A 15,943-nucleotide genomic window follows, 5' to 3' on the forward strand; every position below is an offset into this window, starting at 1 on the left:
CACTCTAATAGATATCTTAATTTATAAGAAAAAAAATAAATAAATATTATTTTAGTATTGTAAATAAACCTTATTATTTTTAGAGTATTTCACAGATAAAATTGATACTTTTTTAATAATCTTTAAATCTGTAATTACTGTTATTTCTATAAAAAATACTTATAAATAATAAATTAGCTTTTTCAATAATTAACTAAAAATATTTTTTATTAGAGCTTTACTAGCAGCGAGCTTGCCGAGTAAAAGAAGAATATATTATAAAGAATAGATTTATTCTATTTAATAATTTATTAGTAATTTTAAATAATAAAAACCTGTATATCCAGTTACTAGATAAGATTTATTATTAATTATTATTTACTTATTTAGATTAAATAAAGATATTAATTCTATAAACTACTAATATTATTAGAATATATAGAATCAGGATATATAGTATTACCTTAATAATTATTTAATTTATAGTTAAAAGAATATATAATAAGATTGTCACGGAGCATACTGGATGCGCATTCCAGGTACATCCCGCTGCACTATTTGTAAAAGGACTAGGATGTAAAGCCAATGGCTTTACACTGCGCACGCTATATAAGGACGTTTTTCGGGAACGGGAACGGGATCAGGCAACCACACAAAAGGTCAGGCAGGATTCAGACAGGCAGGCACCGTGACAAAGATCTTTTTTAGAGTTTCTATAACTGTTACTAATTCTAGATTAATTAAGATAATACTTATTAATAAATTTCTAAACATTTCTAAAAGACTGTTATAATTTTAATACTATATTTATGATAATTAATTATTTAAATAAATAAGTTATTTTAATATTCTATATAAAATTTATCTTTATGTAAGAAATGGTTTAATTCTTTTTAAAATAAATATATTTTTAATTAGAATCTTTAAATATTCTTATATCAGATTACAGAGAATAATGTATATTGGAATTTTAGAGTAAGTTTTGTTATATATTATAAATTAAGCTTAAACTTTTAATTACTTATCATCTCTAGATTGATGAGTAAATAAAGATTATAAAGTAGTATATTATATAAAAGCTTATTCTCTTTATGAATTATTATTAAGATAATTAGTCTGAATTTCTATTATTAATTAACTTTATCTTTATAGTCTTACTATAAAAATCTATAGAATTATTACTCTTTATAATTAAGTAAGAATATAAATTCTATATTTTCTTTAATTAAATTCTTTTTTAGAATTTTATTACAGATACTATTAATAAATAATAAGTTTAAGCTTTAGCCTGTTATATAAAATAAATATAGAATTTAGTTAAAAATAGTATATAAATAGTTTAATAAGTATAAATTTGTATAGCTAACTGGTAATATTACTTTATAAATTTTATTATTAAAGATAAGATATATATTAATATCTGTAATTAATACTGGAAATAACTATTTAAAAAACTCTTAAAAAGCTGGTATAATTTAATATTTATTATTAAAAGGATTAATTATATATTTAGAGTTTTGCTGTTTAAAAGTATTAAAGTCTACTTGATCTTTTATTTTAATAAGTTTTATTTATACAGTATCTTAGAATTACTGTCTGGATAAGTCTTTAATTAAGTACCTTTTATTAAAGTTAATAATTATACTGAATAAAAAGTTAAATAGATATTAAAGAGTTATTTATGATTTAGTGTATTATAATACCGGGCTAAATAGATTAAATTAAATAAGAATAACTATAAATCTTATTCTATTAAGAATTTCAAGAATATATTATTTTATTTATATAACTTTTATACTTATTATCCAGATTATTCAGGGCCTTTTAAAAGATTAGTATTATAGATTATTATAGCTGAAAAAGATAAATTTGCTGTAGATTATAATGATAATAATAATATCTTTCTGACTAAAGATAGTTAGATTAAATAAAGAGATGATATAACAGCAGCTCTACCAGATATTATATCATATTTATGTTATCTTGTTTGTTCTATTTATTTTATTATTATCAGTATTGTTTTTTCTTTAATAAATGCTCACAACATTTTCTGTTTTTCTTTTTTCCTCTTTATACTTAAATTTCTAGAGTAGTTAGCACCAATACAACTTCAGTTGTGTTGAACGGCCGTCTCACCAGATATAGACAGTAAAAAAGATAATATATAAAACATAACTGCAGTATGAAAAGAATAAAAAGAAATATGTAATAGCAGTCAAGAATAATAAGAATTATCAAAGATTAAAATAAAAACTATTAGTAATCTATACTCTTTTAGACAAGTTTGAGAGGCTTGAAATTATCTTTTTAAAAAGAAAGGCTAAAATATATAATGATCTGTTTCCGCAATGCCTGAAATACAGTAAAATAATGATCTCTAACCCCAAGAGTCCCAGAGTCAAACCTTTTAAGGTAAAATCTAATTTCTCTATACCAGACTTAACTGACACAAAGAAGAAAGCATACTTAGAACTGTAAGTGATATCTTCCATCTAAAGTATCTTATATACCACCTGTAGGTTACTAACATTATCAAGTTTCAAGGAGTCTGGCGGGGTGATTTAGATATTATCAAGGTCCTCACACTTATTGTAACAGACAATAATAAGAATTATCAGTGCTTATTACAGATCGCTGTACATGACTAAAACAGGTTCTCGCTATTTTTCATTACAGTACTGTCAAACCCTAGGATCGCTTCCCTGTTCCTGTTAGCTTAGCTTCACTGGTATACGTACCTTCGAACTGGGTCGAGGTAGTGTCAGGCGGATGACTATCTAAGGACAACTGGTCTTGAACAAAGGAAGAGAAGTAAGGCCGAATAGTGCCGCGTAGCTATCTATAAGTGAGTGGAGACAAGTATTGTCGCTAAGCTTTCTAAACATATGGTTACTTAAAGACAGTGTTATTGAGCACGAAGAACAGAACTAGCTAAGTACATGAAAGAGTGTCCTTATATATCCATTCTTTGTATACCAAGTTATATATCTTCTTATATACTATATACCATATACCATATACCCGTTTATATACCATCTTATATACCTATGGTCACGTGATACGTGGCTGTCCCGGGTGTCGGTTACTCAGATCGGGATTCTACTCGATAAGAGTTGCTGCCCGTCCGGACATTGCCTTCTGCCTGACGAGTCCGCCTTGCTAGTAGCTTTAACTAGCAGGGGTCCGTAACAAGTACTTTGTGACTACCAATACATTATGAAAACCATCTTGGAGATTATACACGCACAGTTTAAAAAGAAAGACTCTGATATCTATAAAAGATTTAAGATAAATCTTGAGATCTTTCATGAAGATGCGGAAATTTATATATATAATAAAATTATTAATAACAGGTTTATTATTAAGAATATAGGAGAGACAGTTGTACAAGTTGAGTGTAAGATATCTCCTTTTTAAGTCCTTTTTTAGGACTGCCTAGTCTCTATATTCACCAACATAGATTCAGGTTTAGACAATCTTGTATACCATACAGTCTGGACAAATAATGTGGATCTACTTAGATTTATACTTCAGCCTAGACAAGAACTAACTCAAAGAGACAATACAGTTGAAACTCATATATACACTGTCTCGATAAGTATATTTTAACTAGCAATAAAAAAGGATTATTTAGACTGTCTGAAGATAATAATAAAATATACAGAAGCAGCTCTTCTAATTAACAGTCTACTTCAAGATTATGGTATCAAGGTAAAGAAGAAGAGGCTGAATTTCTACCAAGGCCTTTCAATTCATGGGAAGAAACGAGCAGACTGGGCCACGGCAGGGAGAGGGATGACTAGTCCACGTGCAGAACAAGAGACCCCCTTGCTCACTGCTGCGTTTCTAGGGTCCTTACCATGTGTGGAATGGTTTCTCAGCTCGGCTCCTGTCAAGAATTACGCTGGGTTTATCAAGGACCATGGACAGGACGACAAGTTGAGACTACTATCGGAGTCAATGAAGGACGTGGAAGGACCACTCACGGGCTGGATTCAGTCCAAGAGTATATGCCAATTCCACCGCCCTGTGAGTTGTACCTGCTGACATAGCCATGAACAGATGACTTTATCCTACACTGCGCTATACTTTCAAAGCCTACACAGGAGTCATGCCGATTAGTTGAATACCTCGTTAGGCGCGTCCCGCAGTCCATCGAAACCAAGTCGGCTGCAGGGCATACGCCCCTGGCTCTTGCATTCTCTCTTGACCGGGCAGACTTCGCCCACATCCTGATCAGCGCCGGGGCCAATCAGGCAACCCGCGATCGTAAAGGCAACAACCTGGTTCATCTGCTACTCTCCGACATCAATGGCAGCGCTCGAGACGAGCCAGGCAACATGGAGAGGCTGCTCGCCCTGCTTGATACCCGATTGATTCCATCGCTGCTGACTGAGCGCTCATCAGACGATCCTGGATCACTTACTCCAATCGCTCGCTGGATGCATCGAAGTCAGTGGCCCTGGCGAACAAGGTCGAGTGGATGGGGATTCGATCGTCGACGGGAAACGAGCGGCAAACTGGCTGTAGTACGCTGTTTATTCAAATTTGCTCAACCAACAGGCCAGAAGCACTTGGAAATGTTCGACGGCACTGGGAATACACCACTTCATGAAGCGGTCAAGCAGCAATACCCGAGAATTTTCAAGACTATGGCGAGATATCGTCCTGATCTACTGTACCGGGAGAATGCCACCGGAAGCACGCCTTTGGAGTTGGCAGTGGACAATTGGGTAGCGGAAGCACTGTCAAGCCCGCCACCTATTCTGATAGACGGAAGGCAATCGGAGGCAAGAAACAAGGAGAGCAGTTGTGTACTGGATCGGCAGCCTGAGTCATTCGACCCGGATTATCCGACTAAGCGGGAGAGTGAGCGGCAAGCGATCTACAGGACCGCTTGCGAACAAGCCAGCGCTAACCCACATAAGAGGAAGCTGGTGAGTCTAAAGGAGGCAAATGAGGTGGCCAAGCGACTTGCCTTGCGAAAGGAGAGGGAGATCTCTTCTACCGAAGAGAGCGATATTGTGACCCAGTGGTATCACCAGGCCGTGCGATCTTGAGAGGATAAGTGGCGGGTAACAAGGCTCAGCTTTAGATGGGTGATCTATACCTGAATTACGTTCAATTTACTAGACGCAATAGAGGATTTGGGGATAGAAGAGCGTCTAGGGAGTAATGTAATCGATAATGGCAGTAAGATCCAAGGCGGTGAGGACCAGCCGGGGCAGAACGAGGATGGCCGCGAATGTCCCCGCGGTCCTGCAACTTCTTCAACCGCTTTCTTCTGTGAACCACGCATCATTCGTTTTAAAAATGACTGCCTCCTCATTTGCGGCAGATCCCCTTACCATCCTGCCTCCTGAAATTGTTCTGCGCGTACTAGAATTCATCCCCGTGTCCGCCCTCGCCTCCCTGACCGCCGTCTCCAAGGCCTGGCACCAATTTATCGACGTCACGCATCGAGAAGCCATCTACAGTTCCGAATCCAAAACCACCCAACCCGCCGGAGGTGCCCGGGACTTTACATTCCTGTCGGACAGCACCACGTTCACCAAACTATATGAGGATACAACATCATGGAAGGATTTGTGCAAGCGCCAGACGCTGCTCTCCCGCAACTGGGCCGATGAGCGCCCAGTTACCCGGGAGTCGGTGCTGCAGGTCGGTAACAATCCCGTCTGGCGGTTCCGTGCGGACTTCAAGCGCCGGTTCTTCATTTCCACATCACACGCGGGGGGGCTAAATATCACGGATATGGACACGGGCCGGATTCTGTGGCGACTTCCCTCCACGCTGCATCGTGATGAGAATGCGGTTCGCCCATATGCGCATCTAGAGTACCAGGACGGAATGGCCGTGTTTGATCGCGAAGGGGATGCACTGGAGGTTTGGCAGGCGGATTTGGAGGGTGCAGCGCGTGGGGAGTTCCGGCGCATCGCGATCTTGGACCATGATTGCCAAACCAGAGGATTTCAGTTGTCTTACTGGACGCTTTGTGTGGTCTCGACTCAGGGACAAGGCTTTGTGTATGATATGACGCAGCGACCCCCCAAGTTGATTACGCACCTCACCATCGAGGATGACGCTGTCGGCCATCTAGACCAGAGCGAGGACGCCGTCATTTACTCCATGGGCCCGCGAGGCTATCATGTGTATAACAAGATGTCCGGTGAATTCTTGGGTGCTCTACAGCCGTTTCGCTGTACAGACATGTATCATATCCTCCCGCCCGTCGCTACCTCTCCCTCCGCAATTGCAGCGCTGGCGGCTGCTGCGCGGCACGGTCCAACACAGCAACTATTCGCTCTGGGGGCCCCTTGCAAGGACTGTCTGGTGCCTATTGAGCTCGCAAAGGGTCTTCTTCCGCCACCGACTGACTTTGAACATGTCAGACATGGTGATGACGAATGGGGAGCTGGCATGCTTCACGGCGACCTCTTCGTTGGCTTCTCCCGCGCTGGCCGTGTCTTCGTGTGCTCTGACTGGCGCAAGGCCCTTCACAGCGAAAATGGTCTTACGACACATGGCTCCCTAATAGAATGCGAGTCGGATGGGTCAAACTTTGATCTGGGCGGTTGGTTGTCGGTGCGCAACCACCGTTTGATGTTCGAGATCCAAGACCGGATATACGTCGTCGCCCTCGATGATAACAACAGGATGCAAGATGTCAATTGCCCTACTCGTGCTTCCTACTCACTACTCACTAGCTCCGTGCCACAGCTTGCCGTGCCCGTCAGTTTCATGGCATTGTGTGATGATGCGATCATGACTACCTACACTGTACGTCCCCACCCCCAAATGAGAAGAGAATCAGGGGGGCTAACATAGAAACCGCAGACCCTCGGGTTCCGTCAACCCCTCTCTGACATCCCTGGTGATGCACCCCAAGATGATCACGAGGGCCCCGCTCGCATATTTCCTACCAAAGCCATCCGCATCGTCAGCCTAGCCCCGACCTCTCTAACAGTAAGTCCGACTCGAACTCCAATGTCGAAGGGCCCCAGGACCAGAGGGCAACCGGCGGGGGACTGTGGGATTCTGAACATCGCCAGCCCCGCGCGGAGGATACCTGGCGCTCGCAGGCCGGTCTGCTGCAGTTAGTTAGCTTGCTAGGAGATGAACTTGACGAAGAGGAGGATGAGTTCGAAACCATGTATGCGGATGGTGATGGTAGTGAGTGGGAGGATGCGGATGAAGATGAAGATGAGGAGCATGAGCATGAGCATGAGCCTGAGAGTGTACACGAAGAAGCCTAGGCTTAGGGCTGTTCCTGCAGTTTGTGTCTTAAGGCTTGGATGAAATTTCCGAAGTGGACCGGTAACCATTGCGAGTAGGTTACGACCAGAATAACCACGCATTGACATTCGATGTTTCAAGACAAACGTATGGGGGTGAGATGAAACTTGATTTGTCCGAACTCGCTCGAGTTAAAGCTGACTGCCTGCCAGATACAAGACATGCCACATAGGCAGGTTGCCCATCCAGGCGATCAAGGGAAGGCAAACGAGGTGCTCCCCACGTAGATCTCCATTTACACAACACTAACCCGCTGCGTAGAACAGTTCTACCATGTATAATACCCTGAAACTGCGCCAATGAAGAACATGCTGGAGGTGCCAAACAACGGCAGATACACGTAAGATCAGGCGTCAGAAAAGATCATCCATTTCACTCGGACTTGAAATCCTCGCCACTCGTTATTATCGCAGTAATAGGTAGAACACTACCCAGACTCCGTATGTATCAAGTGCCTTCCGATCCCCAATTGATTCGGGGACTCTAATTCGGCTTATGGCGGTAAAGACGCCATGACATCATTCATTCGGATGGTTGACTTTAGCTTCACGACTGCCCTAATCGGGATCCACTCTGGATCCACCCCCTGTCACTGCCATCATGATGATGCAACCGCTCAGGCGATGGAGATGAGGCCAATCCCGACTGCTTGAGCTGTCTTATAAACTCTGTATCTCCGTCTGGCATGATCATTCAAGCTTGAGGAAAGCTCCCAGCAGTCACTCGATTTCCTTACCCAGTCAATTGACTTAAACATCTACCATCATGGCCCCAAAGCACAAGAACCACACTCCGCGGCTACATCAGTATGCTATCTCGTCCACTGCATTCGGGCTCAAGCTAACAAACACACTCTCCCAGTCTCGGAAAATGGATGCCCTCAACCCTCGACGCCCATCACCAGTGGCTTGGCGGCGTAATCGCCGATGTCGACAACAAAGAATCCCACGACCTTCACCCTGTCATCCAAGAATTCCAGGACCTCATTGAAAACAACACCCGCGTCTACCTCCTCATCTCCTCCATGTTTGGCGAACTCCCCCGCAACCGAACCTACGCCACCGATCCCACCGGCTGTCCCCAAATGCGGGACTACGAGCACATGCTCCTCGTTCTGAACCACCTCATCACCACTGCTCCCTCCTGGAGCGACTTCTCCCATCGCGTCGGGCTAGTCGGTTTACCGATTAACGCCGTCCTGGATTGGCCCATGGGCACACCGAGTGGCTACGCCGCGTTCCTGGACCCAGATATCAACCGAATGATCAAGAAGATCCTTAATACATGGGGTGATTTTCTTAAATCCCCCAAGTCTGCAAAGGTGCTTGACGAGTCCGCCTATGGATGGTTCGGGGAGACCGCAAAAGCAGATCTGGTGGAGGTAGGAAACGTGCAAAAGACGAACCACTCATTCGAGGAGATGTTCATTTGCGATCCGTCTGCCGAGCACCACGGATACACATCGTGGGATCATTTCTTTACCCGGTTATTCCGAGAGGGCATCCGGCCCGTTGCATCGCCCAGTGATGATAAGGTGATTGCGAACGCGTGCGAGTCGCAGCCATACAAGGTGACGCATGATGTCAAGGCACGCGATCAGTTCTGGATCAAGAGTCAGCCGTATTCGGTGAATGATATGCTGGCTTTTGATCCGCTGGCAGAGCAGTTCGAGGGTGGTACAGTCTATCAGGCGTTCTTGAGTGCGTTGAGCTATCACCGCTGGCATGCGCCCGTGTCGGGTAGGATTGTCAAGGCGTATGTGGTTGATGGAACATATTACTCCGAGCCATTGTTCGAGGGTCTGGGGGATACAGATGCGAAGGAACCGCAGCATGGAATTGATAGTGCAGGGGAGGTGATGTCGCAGGAATATCTGACGGCTACAGCCACGCGAGCTATCATCTTCATTGAATGCGATAACCCGGATATTGGACTCATGGCGTTCCTGGGAGTGGGCATGTGTGAGGTCTCAACTTGTGATATCACTGTCTCGGAGGGCCAACATGTCACCAAAGGCGATCAGATTGGTATGTTCCACTTTGGTGGTTCCACACATTGCCTGCTGTTCCGCAAGGGCGTTAATGTGCAGGGTCTTCCATCGCCCAAGTTGCGGTGTAATGTGCCTGTTAGAAGCCAGTTGGCCGTGGTGGCTTGAGTAGATACGATTTTGGGTCAATAGCAAGTATATAGTGTATGTATTATAATCCGAGTATTTATTGTACGAGTCACGAGCCTGTCGGGCACATGAAACCCCACAAAGCCACTTCCTTCCTCGTTCTTCATCATCTTCTTACCTCTCCTTCCCCTTATTCTCCTCCCCCCCCAATCTTTCCAACCATCTCACATTTTCGCCATCAACTCAACCGGTTGAGCCGGCCCTGCACGGTCTGTAGCCCATTTCATGATCAATTGAATCACTCCATCCATCTCCTCCCGAGTATTGTCCGCGTGGATCATAAGCCGGACTCGACCTGTGCCCTTGGGCACGCTGGGAAACTCCACCGAGTTCACCCAATACCGAGCTCGCCGCAGTCTTTTGCACAGATTGCCAGCCTGACCGGCCTTTGTTATGACTGGGATTATCGGAGACTTGAACGGCCTGGTATACCATGTTCTCTCAGTAGGCAGGTAAAGGATGCCTCGCTGCTTCATCTCCTCCCATCGAGGGTGTCTTGTCAAGGTCCAGTAAAAGTACCATATGTTCTGCTGCAAACGGCACCGGCGCTGCATTCCCAACACTACATTAGTATTGCTAACCACCTTTGTAGGGACTGGGAAACGAACCTTCTGTCCTTCCTCCGAGGTCAGTATTTCATAGCCGGCTCGAACAGCGGCTACAGTCACAAAGGTTGGCGCAGTGGTAAATATCACATTTCGCGCATAGTTGATGATGCCCTGTTTGATTGTCTGGTTGCATAGGACCACCGCTTTCAAAAATTAGCAACATCGTAACATGGATAGTAATGGGTCGTCTCACCTCCTGCTGACGCCAGAGCTTTCCCGCAGGTTTGCAATCGGATGGCAAACTCGCTCTCGAGTCCGTATTCACAGACTACCCCTGATCCGTTGGGGCCGATAATTCCGTTTGAATGGGCCTCGTCGATGGCCAGCACATAGTTTCCTCGCGGTAGAGCGTCATAGGCAACCTTAATAAAGTCATGGACAGGCGCCACATCTCCATCCAGACTATATATTGACTCTAGCGCAATGAACACGACCTGTCTACCTTCTGCCACCTCGGTGTTCTGGTTCCGGAGATCTTCTAAACGCTGGCGCAAGGAAAGAGAGTCGTTGTGACAGAAGGAAATGCCCTTAGCACGCCCAAGTCGCATTCCCTCGTGGATGCTAGAATGCACCAGTTCATCGAAAACGACGAAGTCCCCAGGCTGCGGAACCGAGGACCAAATGGCCAGGTTCGCATCATAACCAGACGGGAAGAACAGGCCATCCTCAGCACCATGAAAATGAGACATGTCACGCTCAATATCTACCAGATACTGCTTTGTGCCTTCGAAAGCACGCGGGGCAGTACTTCCGACAGTGAAGTGGGGGTGTCTTTCAAGTTGATGCAAAAAAGCCTGGGTGAGGATTCCGGAGCTTGAAAGTGACAGCGTATCATTGGACCCAAAGTCCACTGTCCCTTCAAATTCGTCCGTTGAGGCTGGCTCGTACAACCGCCCCTCCTTGCGACGACGGTCCAGCAGAACTTGAAGTTTTTGACAAATGATATCTTTTCCGGTGCTCATGTTGTGCGGTGATCTTGAGAGGATGGGGTGACATTGTCTACATCTGAAACTCCCGCGCCTTATATCCTGGAGATAATTCGGCGATCTTTTTCCTTTCCGTCTACGTATGGCCTCGGTGGGCAATGATTGACTGCGAGTTTGGCCCAAGCCCATGGCGTAACCGCAGTGACCTAGCACAGAAACCGGTCAGGGCTGCGATTCCCAAGAGGATTACCCCTTTATGCGTCATTTATATATTTGATTGAATATCCACTACGGTATTGGTCGTCGATGTTGTGGAGCTTCTACCTACAAAACAATCCGATGTATACAGTACTAACTTTATCTGAAACCGTATGAGCTTGTTGGTGTTTCCTCGAAGGAAATAACATTGGGCTCAGCCATGGGTCCAACACGATGGAGGGATCCGAGCGTCAGCGGCAAAGACAACGGCCATCAACGTGGGCGATCTGAGGATTTTATTGTGCTAGCTAGTTCATGCCATATCCGATCAAGCGCCATCGGGATATCCGCTAGTGGCACGATTATCGCCAACTTAAAGAGTTTGGCATGAACCACAATCGAACAGAGGCGATTGGTTCGAATCCGGTTTCTAAAGTTTAAGCTTCAGGGCAAGCTTTCGTTAGTTGGTGACCTTGACGCAGAAATCAAGGATGTTGGTGCCGATTGCCCAAATGCCATTGGAGCCGAGCCCTGATGGATCTGGCTGGAACCTGACTAACTATGATGATTCCAAGCCACTCCAGGTCTAGTCTACTTACAATATGGAGAGGCTACGGCGCCGCTGACGACAGGTGAAGGTCCGAATCTTGCCACGGGGGCTCATTCCGAATTAGTCCAGGGAGACTAGGCCGATCTTCGGGCATAAATTGCGATTGCCACACGTGCGACTTCTCCCCAGCCTTATGCTAGAGACCGGTAGATTGCAACAGAGAAAGACATCCGCAGAATAAGGCGCCCTGCTGACCTACCACATGACTTTAGCGTGTCCGTGAACCACGGCTGCGAAGATATTTGCCTCGTTGTGGCTTTTATATTGCGTTCGTCACTCTTAGGCTCTAGCCGGTGATATAACAATACGCAGGATGCTATACGACGGCAGCTTCTAGACCACGGTTCATTGAAACTATTTGAGACAACTGAACAATGCAACTACTCCTTAACCGTGCATGCAATTGTGGTTGGTGTGTCCTCGGCTTTTCACAGGGGAGAAGACAATCTATGAAGAAGTGAATCGGTTGTGCTTCTCCCTTGATCCGTCTCTTCCTCTCTTGCAGAACGTATTCTTCTCAGTTTACTACATCTCTTACTGTCTACAGTACGCCTACATGTCCAGAGCACAGCCAGCAATAAATTATTAAAGGTTATATAATATATCTCCCCATCTCGCATGGGGACTAACAGAACACCCCGTCTCTCCATCGACTCTATTCACACTTATACGTAATGACCTTAAGTTCCCGAGTGAGTGTCCGAGCACCCTCGCCCATGGTCAACTCAGGATCCCCGAGACAGTGATCTTGCCTATCATCCCAATGTGAGTACATCATCACCACCCAACATAAAAGAAGCATCACGTACCTGTAGAAACTGCAGCGTCCCTTCGATTGCACCTCAATGATAAGAGCTGGGATACCTCTAAACCACCATTAGCGACAAGCTTCTCTTGAAATAGGGAGAAAGGAGGAACACACGGAGTGGAATGCTTGACACACTCTCCAACATTCGAAGTGGTCGAATGTGTGCCTTCATCAGTATAAATAGAGACCTAGAACATGACTCTATTAGTATCGACCAAAACAAAAGAAAAAAAAAACTGCTCTGATAAGATCCATCTACCTTGGAGAGATCTGCTCCCGCCAACGCCGAAGCAGAGAAAAGGAGCGTAGCTAGAGCAAGAACAGACTTCATTGTGAACATGTGGGTTAGAAAAGGAGTGTAGGTATGTTTTTTTTCAAAGGAGCGTGTTTCAGTTCGATGAGAAAGGAGCGTATGTGTTGGGCATCTCTACTCGATCTCGCGGCGTCAACCCAGCATATATACCCACTGATATCGAGCTATTGTTTACATTACCTACTACTATAGACACCATAAATATTTCCTGATTCGTGTTCTGTTATGTGGTCCTAGTATGCCAAGACGCGACGGAAACATTTTTTTTGTTTGTTTTCTCCTTGGAATTAAGAAGGAGAAACCCCCGTAGTATGGCGATCACTTGCAGTCAGTCCCTTTGAATTCATCACCTTTTTATTCGGGTTATTTATTATATGGCGATAAACAATAGATAGTCAATATGATTTTGCATTCGGGTATGTAGATTTCTCTCTTGTACAATTACGGGGCTTTCATTCATTAGATAAGTATTCTCAATATTTAAATCTACGCCGTCCTCTCCAACAACAACAGTGGATTCCTCCAGACTCAGTCAGCGGGTGGAGTGTTCTCCCTTTCCAGGAATGCATGTATCCACTGAATACCAACGTTACTGACACACATCCAAGGGAACTGACCACTTATCAGGTAATGTACGATTGGTAGTTAGTCTATCGCTGTGTTATCTCATTGTATATACTGTTACTAGACATGGTGAGTATTAGGTGACAAGTGAGGCCTGGCGTAGTGACAAGGTCTTTCATATATATTTTCTTCTAGGAGTTGTTAGTAGCAAGAGTCCGTTGGTACGGAGTCGATACTAGTAATAGAGATTTGGGGAGTTGGATTTGATGTTTCGGTCTTACTGTGCGGAGTACTAGGGAGGTATGGGGACTCTGTATGTTTTGTTTTGTTGTTTAGGAGGAAAGAAGGAAGGAAGGAAGGATGGATGGAAAGGAATGTGGGGCAGGGCCGGGCGTGTCAAGGAGGGATGGACGCCTGTCGTCTATCTACACTCTTAAGTACTATCTACAGGGATGAAAGGGGGCTAAAGAGTCTAAGTAATCTACGCGGCGTACAAAGCGTATGCTTGCTTGCTTGCTGCCTTCTTCTCCGCTGCCTCTGTTCCTCTCCGCTACTTATGGCTGGTAGCATCCTCCCCGGCCACCCACAAGTATGTCTGCCGTGTACAATCAACATGTCGTACGGACACAACATAATCCATCATCCCTGAGGTATGTGACCATCCCGGCATTTGTACCATCCGGTACTACAAGCTCATCTTGCCCCTTGTCTCGTATGGAATCAGAAGCACCAACAGTCCAGCAAGCAGAAACATGCCCCCGCTGATGTATACCGGAACCGAGGTCTGCACGTTGGCAACCATCGCGATAATCGGCGCGAGGATGCCTCCGATGCGATTCGCACCCCCCACCAATGCATTCCCCGTCCCTCGGTGCTGTGTCTCGAAGATCTCCGGTGTGTATGCATACAACACTGCATACAGCAGACTGCTTGTGAAGCTGTAGGCACAATTCCACCCCAAGAGGGCTGCGGACGTTGTCGCTGATGTGGATGCAAGCAGGAAGGCGCCGGTTAATAATGTGGCGAGGGACAGCGTTCCCTTGCGTCCGAAACGAGGCATCTCGACCATCACACCGCCGACAAGACTCCCCGGGACCCCGACTGCGGCTATGATCAAGGAGTTCCGGTAGGTGATGTACGTGGAGCCATCGCCGAATTGGATTCCCCTGGTTTGTTGGAGATAGGGAAGAAAGTTATTGTAAAGAGGAAAGCCCAACCCGATCAAGGCCCAGATGAAAATCATGAGACTCGTCGTCCAAGCGCGACGGGGGGTGCTGAACAGTGCGCGGACATAGGGCGCCGTGAGTGGCTCGAGACGCATTCGGAGCTGATCGGCTGCGCTCAGCCCATGACGAGGAGTCGGTACTGTTGGTGTTGAGGTTGCGGTTGTGCCAGTGCCAGAGGTGGTACACTCGTCGAGTAAGTCGTCTATACATAGCGAGGATGTGGTTCCGTTACGGCGTGCGACTTCATGGATGACTGAGACGGACTCTTCGTATCGACCTTTGCCCATGAGGAACTTGGGAGACTCGAACAGGGTGAAAAAGACCCAGCGCGCTAGACACATGAAGAGCGCCAGACCACCCATCGTGATAAGAAAGTACCTCCAACCCATGTTGGTGGACCTGCTGCAATTCTCTGCCGATGAACAGGTCATTTCGCCGATGAGAGGCCATGCGACCAGGTTTGCGAGCACCTGTGCTAGAGCCCAATTGATGGACAGCACGGTCAGAAGGTACTGGTGAGATCCGGGGAGAAATTCGAGGAAGATGGCCGAGTCGACTGGAAGGTTGCCTCCCACACCAAAGGACCAAAGAGCAGCAAAGACGCCCACGACGGCAAAGGACGGCGAGCCGGCCGCGACCAGGCCAAAGACGGCGGTTATGGCAATGGTGAGGTTGAAGGCCCATCGACGACCGAATAAGTCGCAGGTGAAGCCCCAGAATAGAGAACCGGCAAGCAGGCCAATGTTCTGGGCTAAAGAGAGCAGCGGGGGTTGAGCCACGTGGAATTCATAGGACACGGGAACGAGGATAAGAGAGGTGACGATGGGCCACAGGTTGTCGCTGGCCCAGCCGAATCCGATGACGCCGAACAGCTGCCATTGATACTTCCCCATCCCAATGTCTTGGATGGCGCGGTTGAGCAGATCTGCCTTGTGGCGGTATGATGCTGCCGCAGCATTGGGATCCGGTGAAGTAGGCGTGGATTCCAGTGTCGCCAACACCGGCTCCGACTCGTCGGGCTTGAATGAGGAGGGCATGGCTCGGTCGCAGAGTGCACGGTTGGTCGGAGCGGGGTTGAGGGTCGAGCGTGAAGCTTATCGCGGGCGGGCCTTTCTCGGGTCGCATCCCAGCCGCGGAGGAGAACTCATCTAGGAGAGCTTCGAGGGGAGAGTAGGTGGAGGGGAATAAAAAAAATGTGGAAAGATAGGGAGGTATAAATCCCAGTGACAGTAGGAAGAA

The 15,943-nt window shown here is 45.9% G+C and overlaps 5 protein-coding genes across 5 annotated transcripts; 2 read left to right on the forward strand and 3 right to left on the reverse strand.

Moving 5' to 3' along the window:
* Nucleotides 1-5,253: 5,253 nt before the first annotated feature.
* BO94DRAFT_186100 (F-box protein) lies at nucleotides 5,254-7,666 on the forward strand. Its single transcript, XM_025606011.1, has 4 exons — nucleotides 5,254-6,759; nucleotides 6,817-6,945; nucleotides 7,032-7,370; nucleotides 7,428-7,666. Exons 1-3 carry the CDS (start codon nucleotides 5,293-5,295, stop codon nucleotides 7,233-7,235), a joined length of 1,800 nt encoding a protein of 599 aa, XP_025464610.1. The 5' UTR covers nucleotides 5,254-5,292; the 3' UTR covers nucleotides 7,236-7,370; nucleotides 7,428-7,666.
* Nucleotides 7,667-8,040: 374 nt separating this feature from the next.
* BO94DRAFT_472428 (phosphatidylserine decarboxylase family protein) lies at nucleotides 8,041-9,430 on the forward strand (the record flags this gene model as incomplete). Its single annotated transcript, XM_025608432.1, has 2 exons — nucleotides 8,041-8,081; nucleotides 8,137-9,430. The coding sequence occupies 2 exons, from the start codon at nucleotides 8,041-8,043 to the stop codon at nucleotides 9,428-9,430; spliced, it is 1,335 nt and encodes a 444-aa protein (XP_025464611.1).
* A 185-nt stretch (nucleotides 9,431-9,615) lies between these two features.
* BO94DRAFT_472616 (aminotransferase class I/II-fold pyridoxal phosphate-dependent enzyme) lies at nucleotides 9,616-11,021 on the reverse strand (the record flags this gene model as incomplete). The annotated part of the gene is made up of 3 exons (XM_025608443.1): nucleotides 9,616-9,999; nucleotides 10,060-10,202; nucleotides 10,253-11,021. 3 exons carry the CDS (start codon nucleotides 11,019-11,021, stop codon nucleotides 9,616-9,618), a joined length of 1,296 nt encoding a protein of 431 aa, XP_025464612.1.
* A 1,427-nt stretch (nucleotides 11,022-12,448) lies between these two features.
* On the reverse strand, nucleotides 12,449-12,932 carry BO94DRAFT_588404 (uncharacterized protein; the record flags this gene model as incomplete). Its single annotated transcript, XM_025615884.1, has 4 exons — nucleotides 12,449-12,545; nucleotides 12,603-12,659; nucleotides 12,716-12,789; nucleotides 12,861-12,932. The coding sequence occupies 4 exons, from the start codon at nucleotides 12,930-12,932 to the stop codon at nucleotides 12,449-12,451; spliced, it is 300 nt and encodes a 99-aa protein (XP_025464613.1).
* Nucleotides 12,933-13,936: 1,004 nt separating this feature from the next.
* Nucleotides 13,937-15,849, reverse strand: BO94DRAFT_186654 (putative sugar transporter). The gene has a single exon (XM_025606013.1). The coding sequence runs from the start codon at nucleotides 15,739-15,741 to the stop codon at nucleotides 14,164-14,166; it is 1,578 nt and encodes a 525-aa protein (XP_025464614.1). The 5' UTR covers nucleotides 15,742-15,849; the 3' UTR covers nucleotides 13,937-14,163.
* Between the last annotated feature and the right edge of the window lie 94 nt (nucleotides 15,850-15,943).

The sequence above is a fragment of the Aspergillus sclerotioniger genome, assembly GCF_003184525.1.
Source record: "Aspergillus sclerotioniger CBS 115572 chromosome Unknown BO94scaffold_25, whole genome shotgun sequence".
Classification (NCBI taxonomy): Eukaryota; Fungi; Ascomycota; class Eurotiomycetes; order Eurotiales; family Aspergillaceae; genus Aspergillus; species Aspergillus sclerotioniger.

Coding starts and splice junctions, on each gene's coding strand:
- BO94DRAFT_186100 (XM_025606011.1), top strand. CDS start 5,293: ATGACTGCCTCCTCATTTGCGGCAGATCCCCTTACCATCCTGCCTCCT. Junction 6,760..6,816: donor CGATCATGACTACCTACACT/GTACGTCCCCAC, acceptor TAGAAACCGCAG/ACCCTCGGGTTCCGTCAACC. Junction 6,946..7,031: donor TAGCCCCGACCTCTCTAACA/GTAAGTCCGACT, acceptor GAACATCGCCAG/CCCCGCGCGGAGGATACCTG.
- BO94DRAFT_186654 (XM_025606013.1), bottom strand. CDS start 15,741: ATGCCCTCCTCATTCAAGCCCGACGAGTCGGAGCCGGTGTTGGCGACA.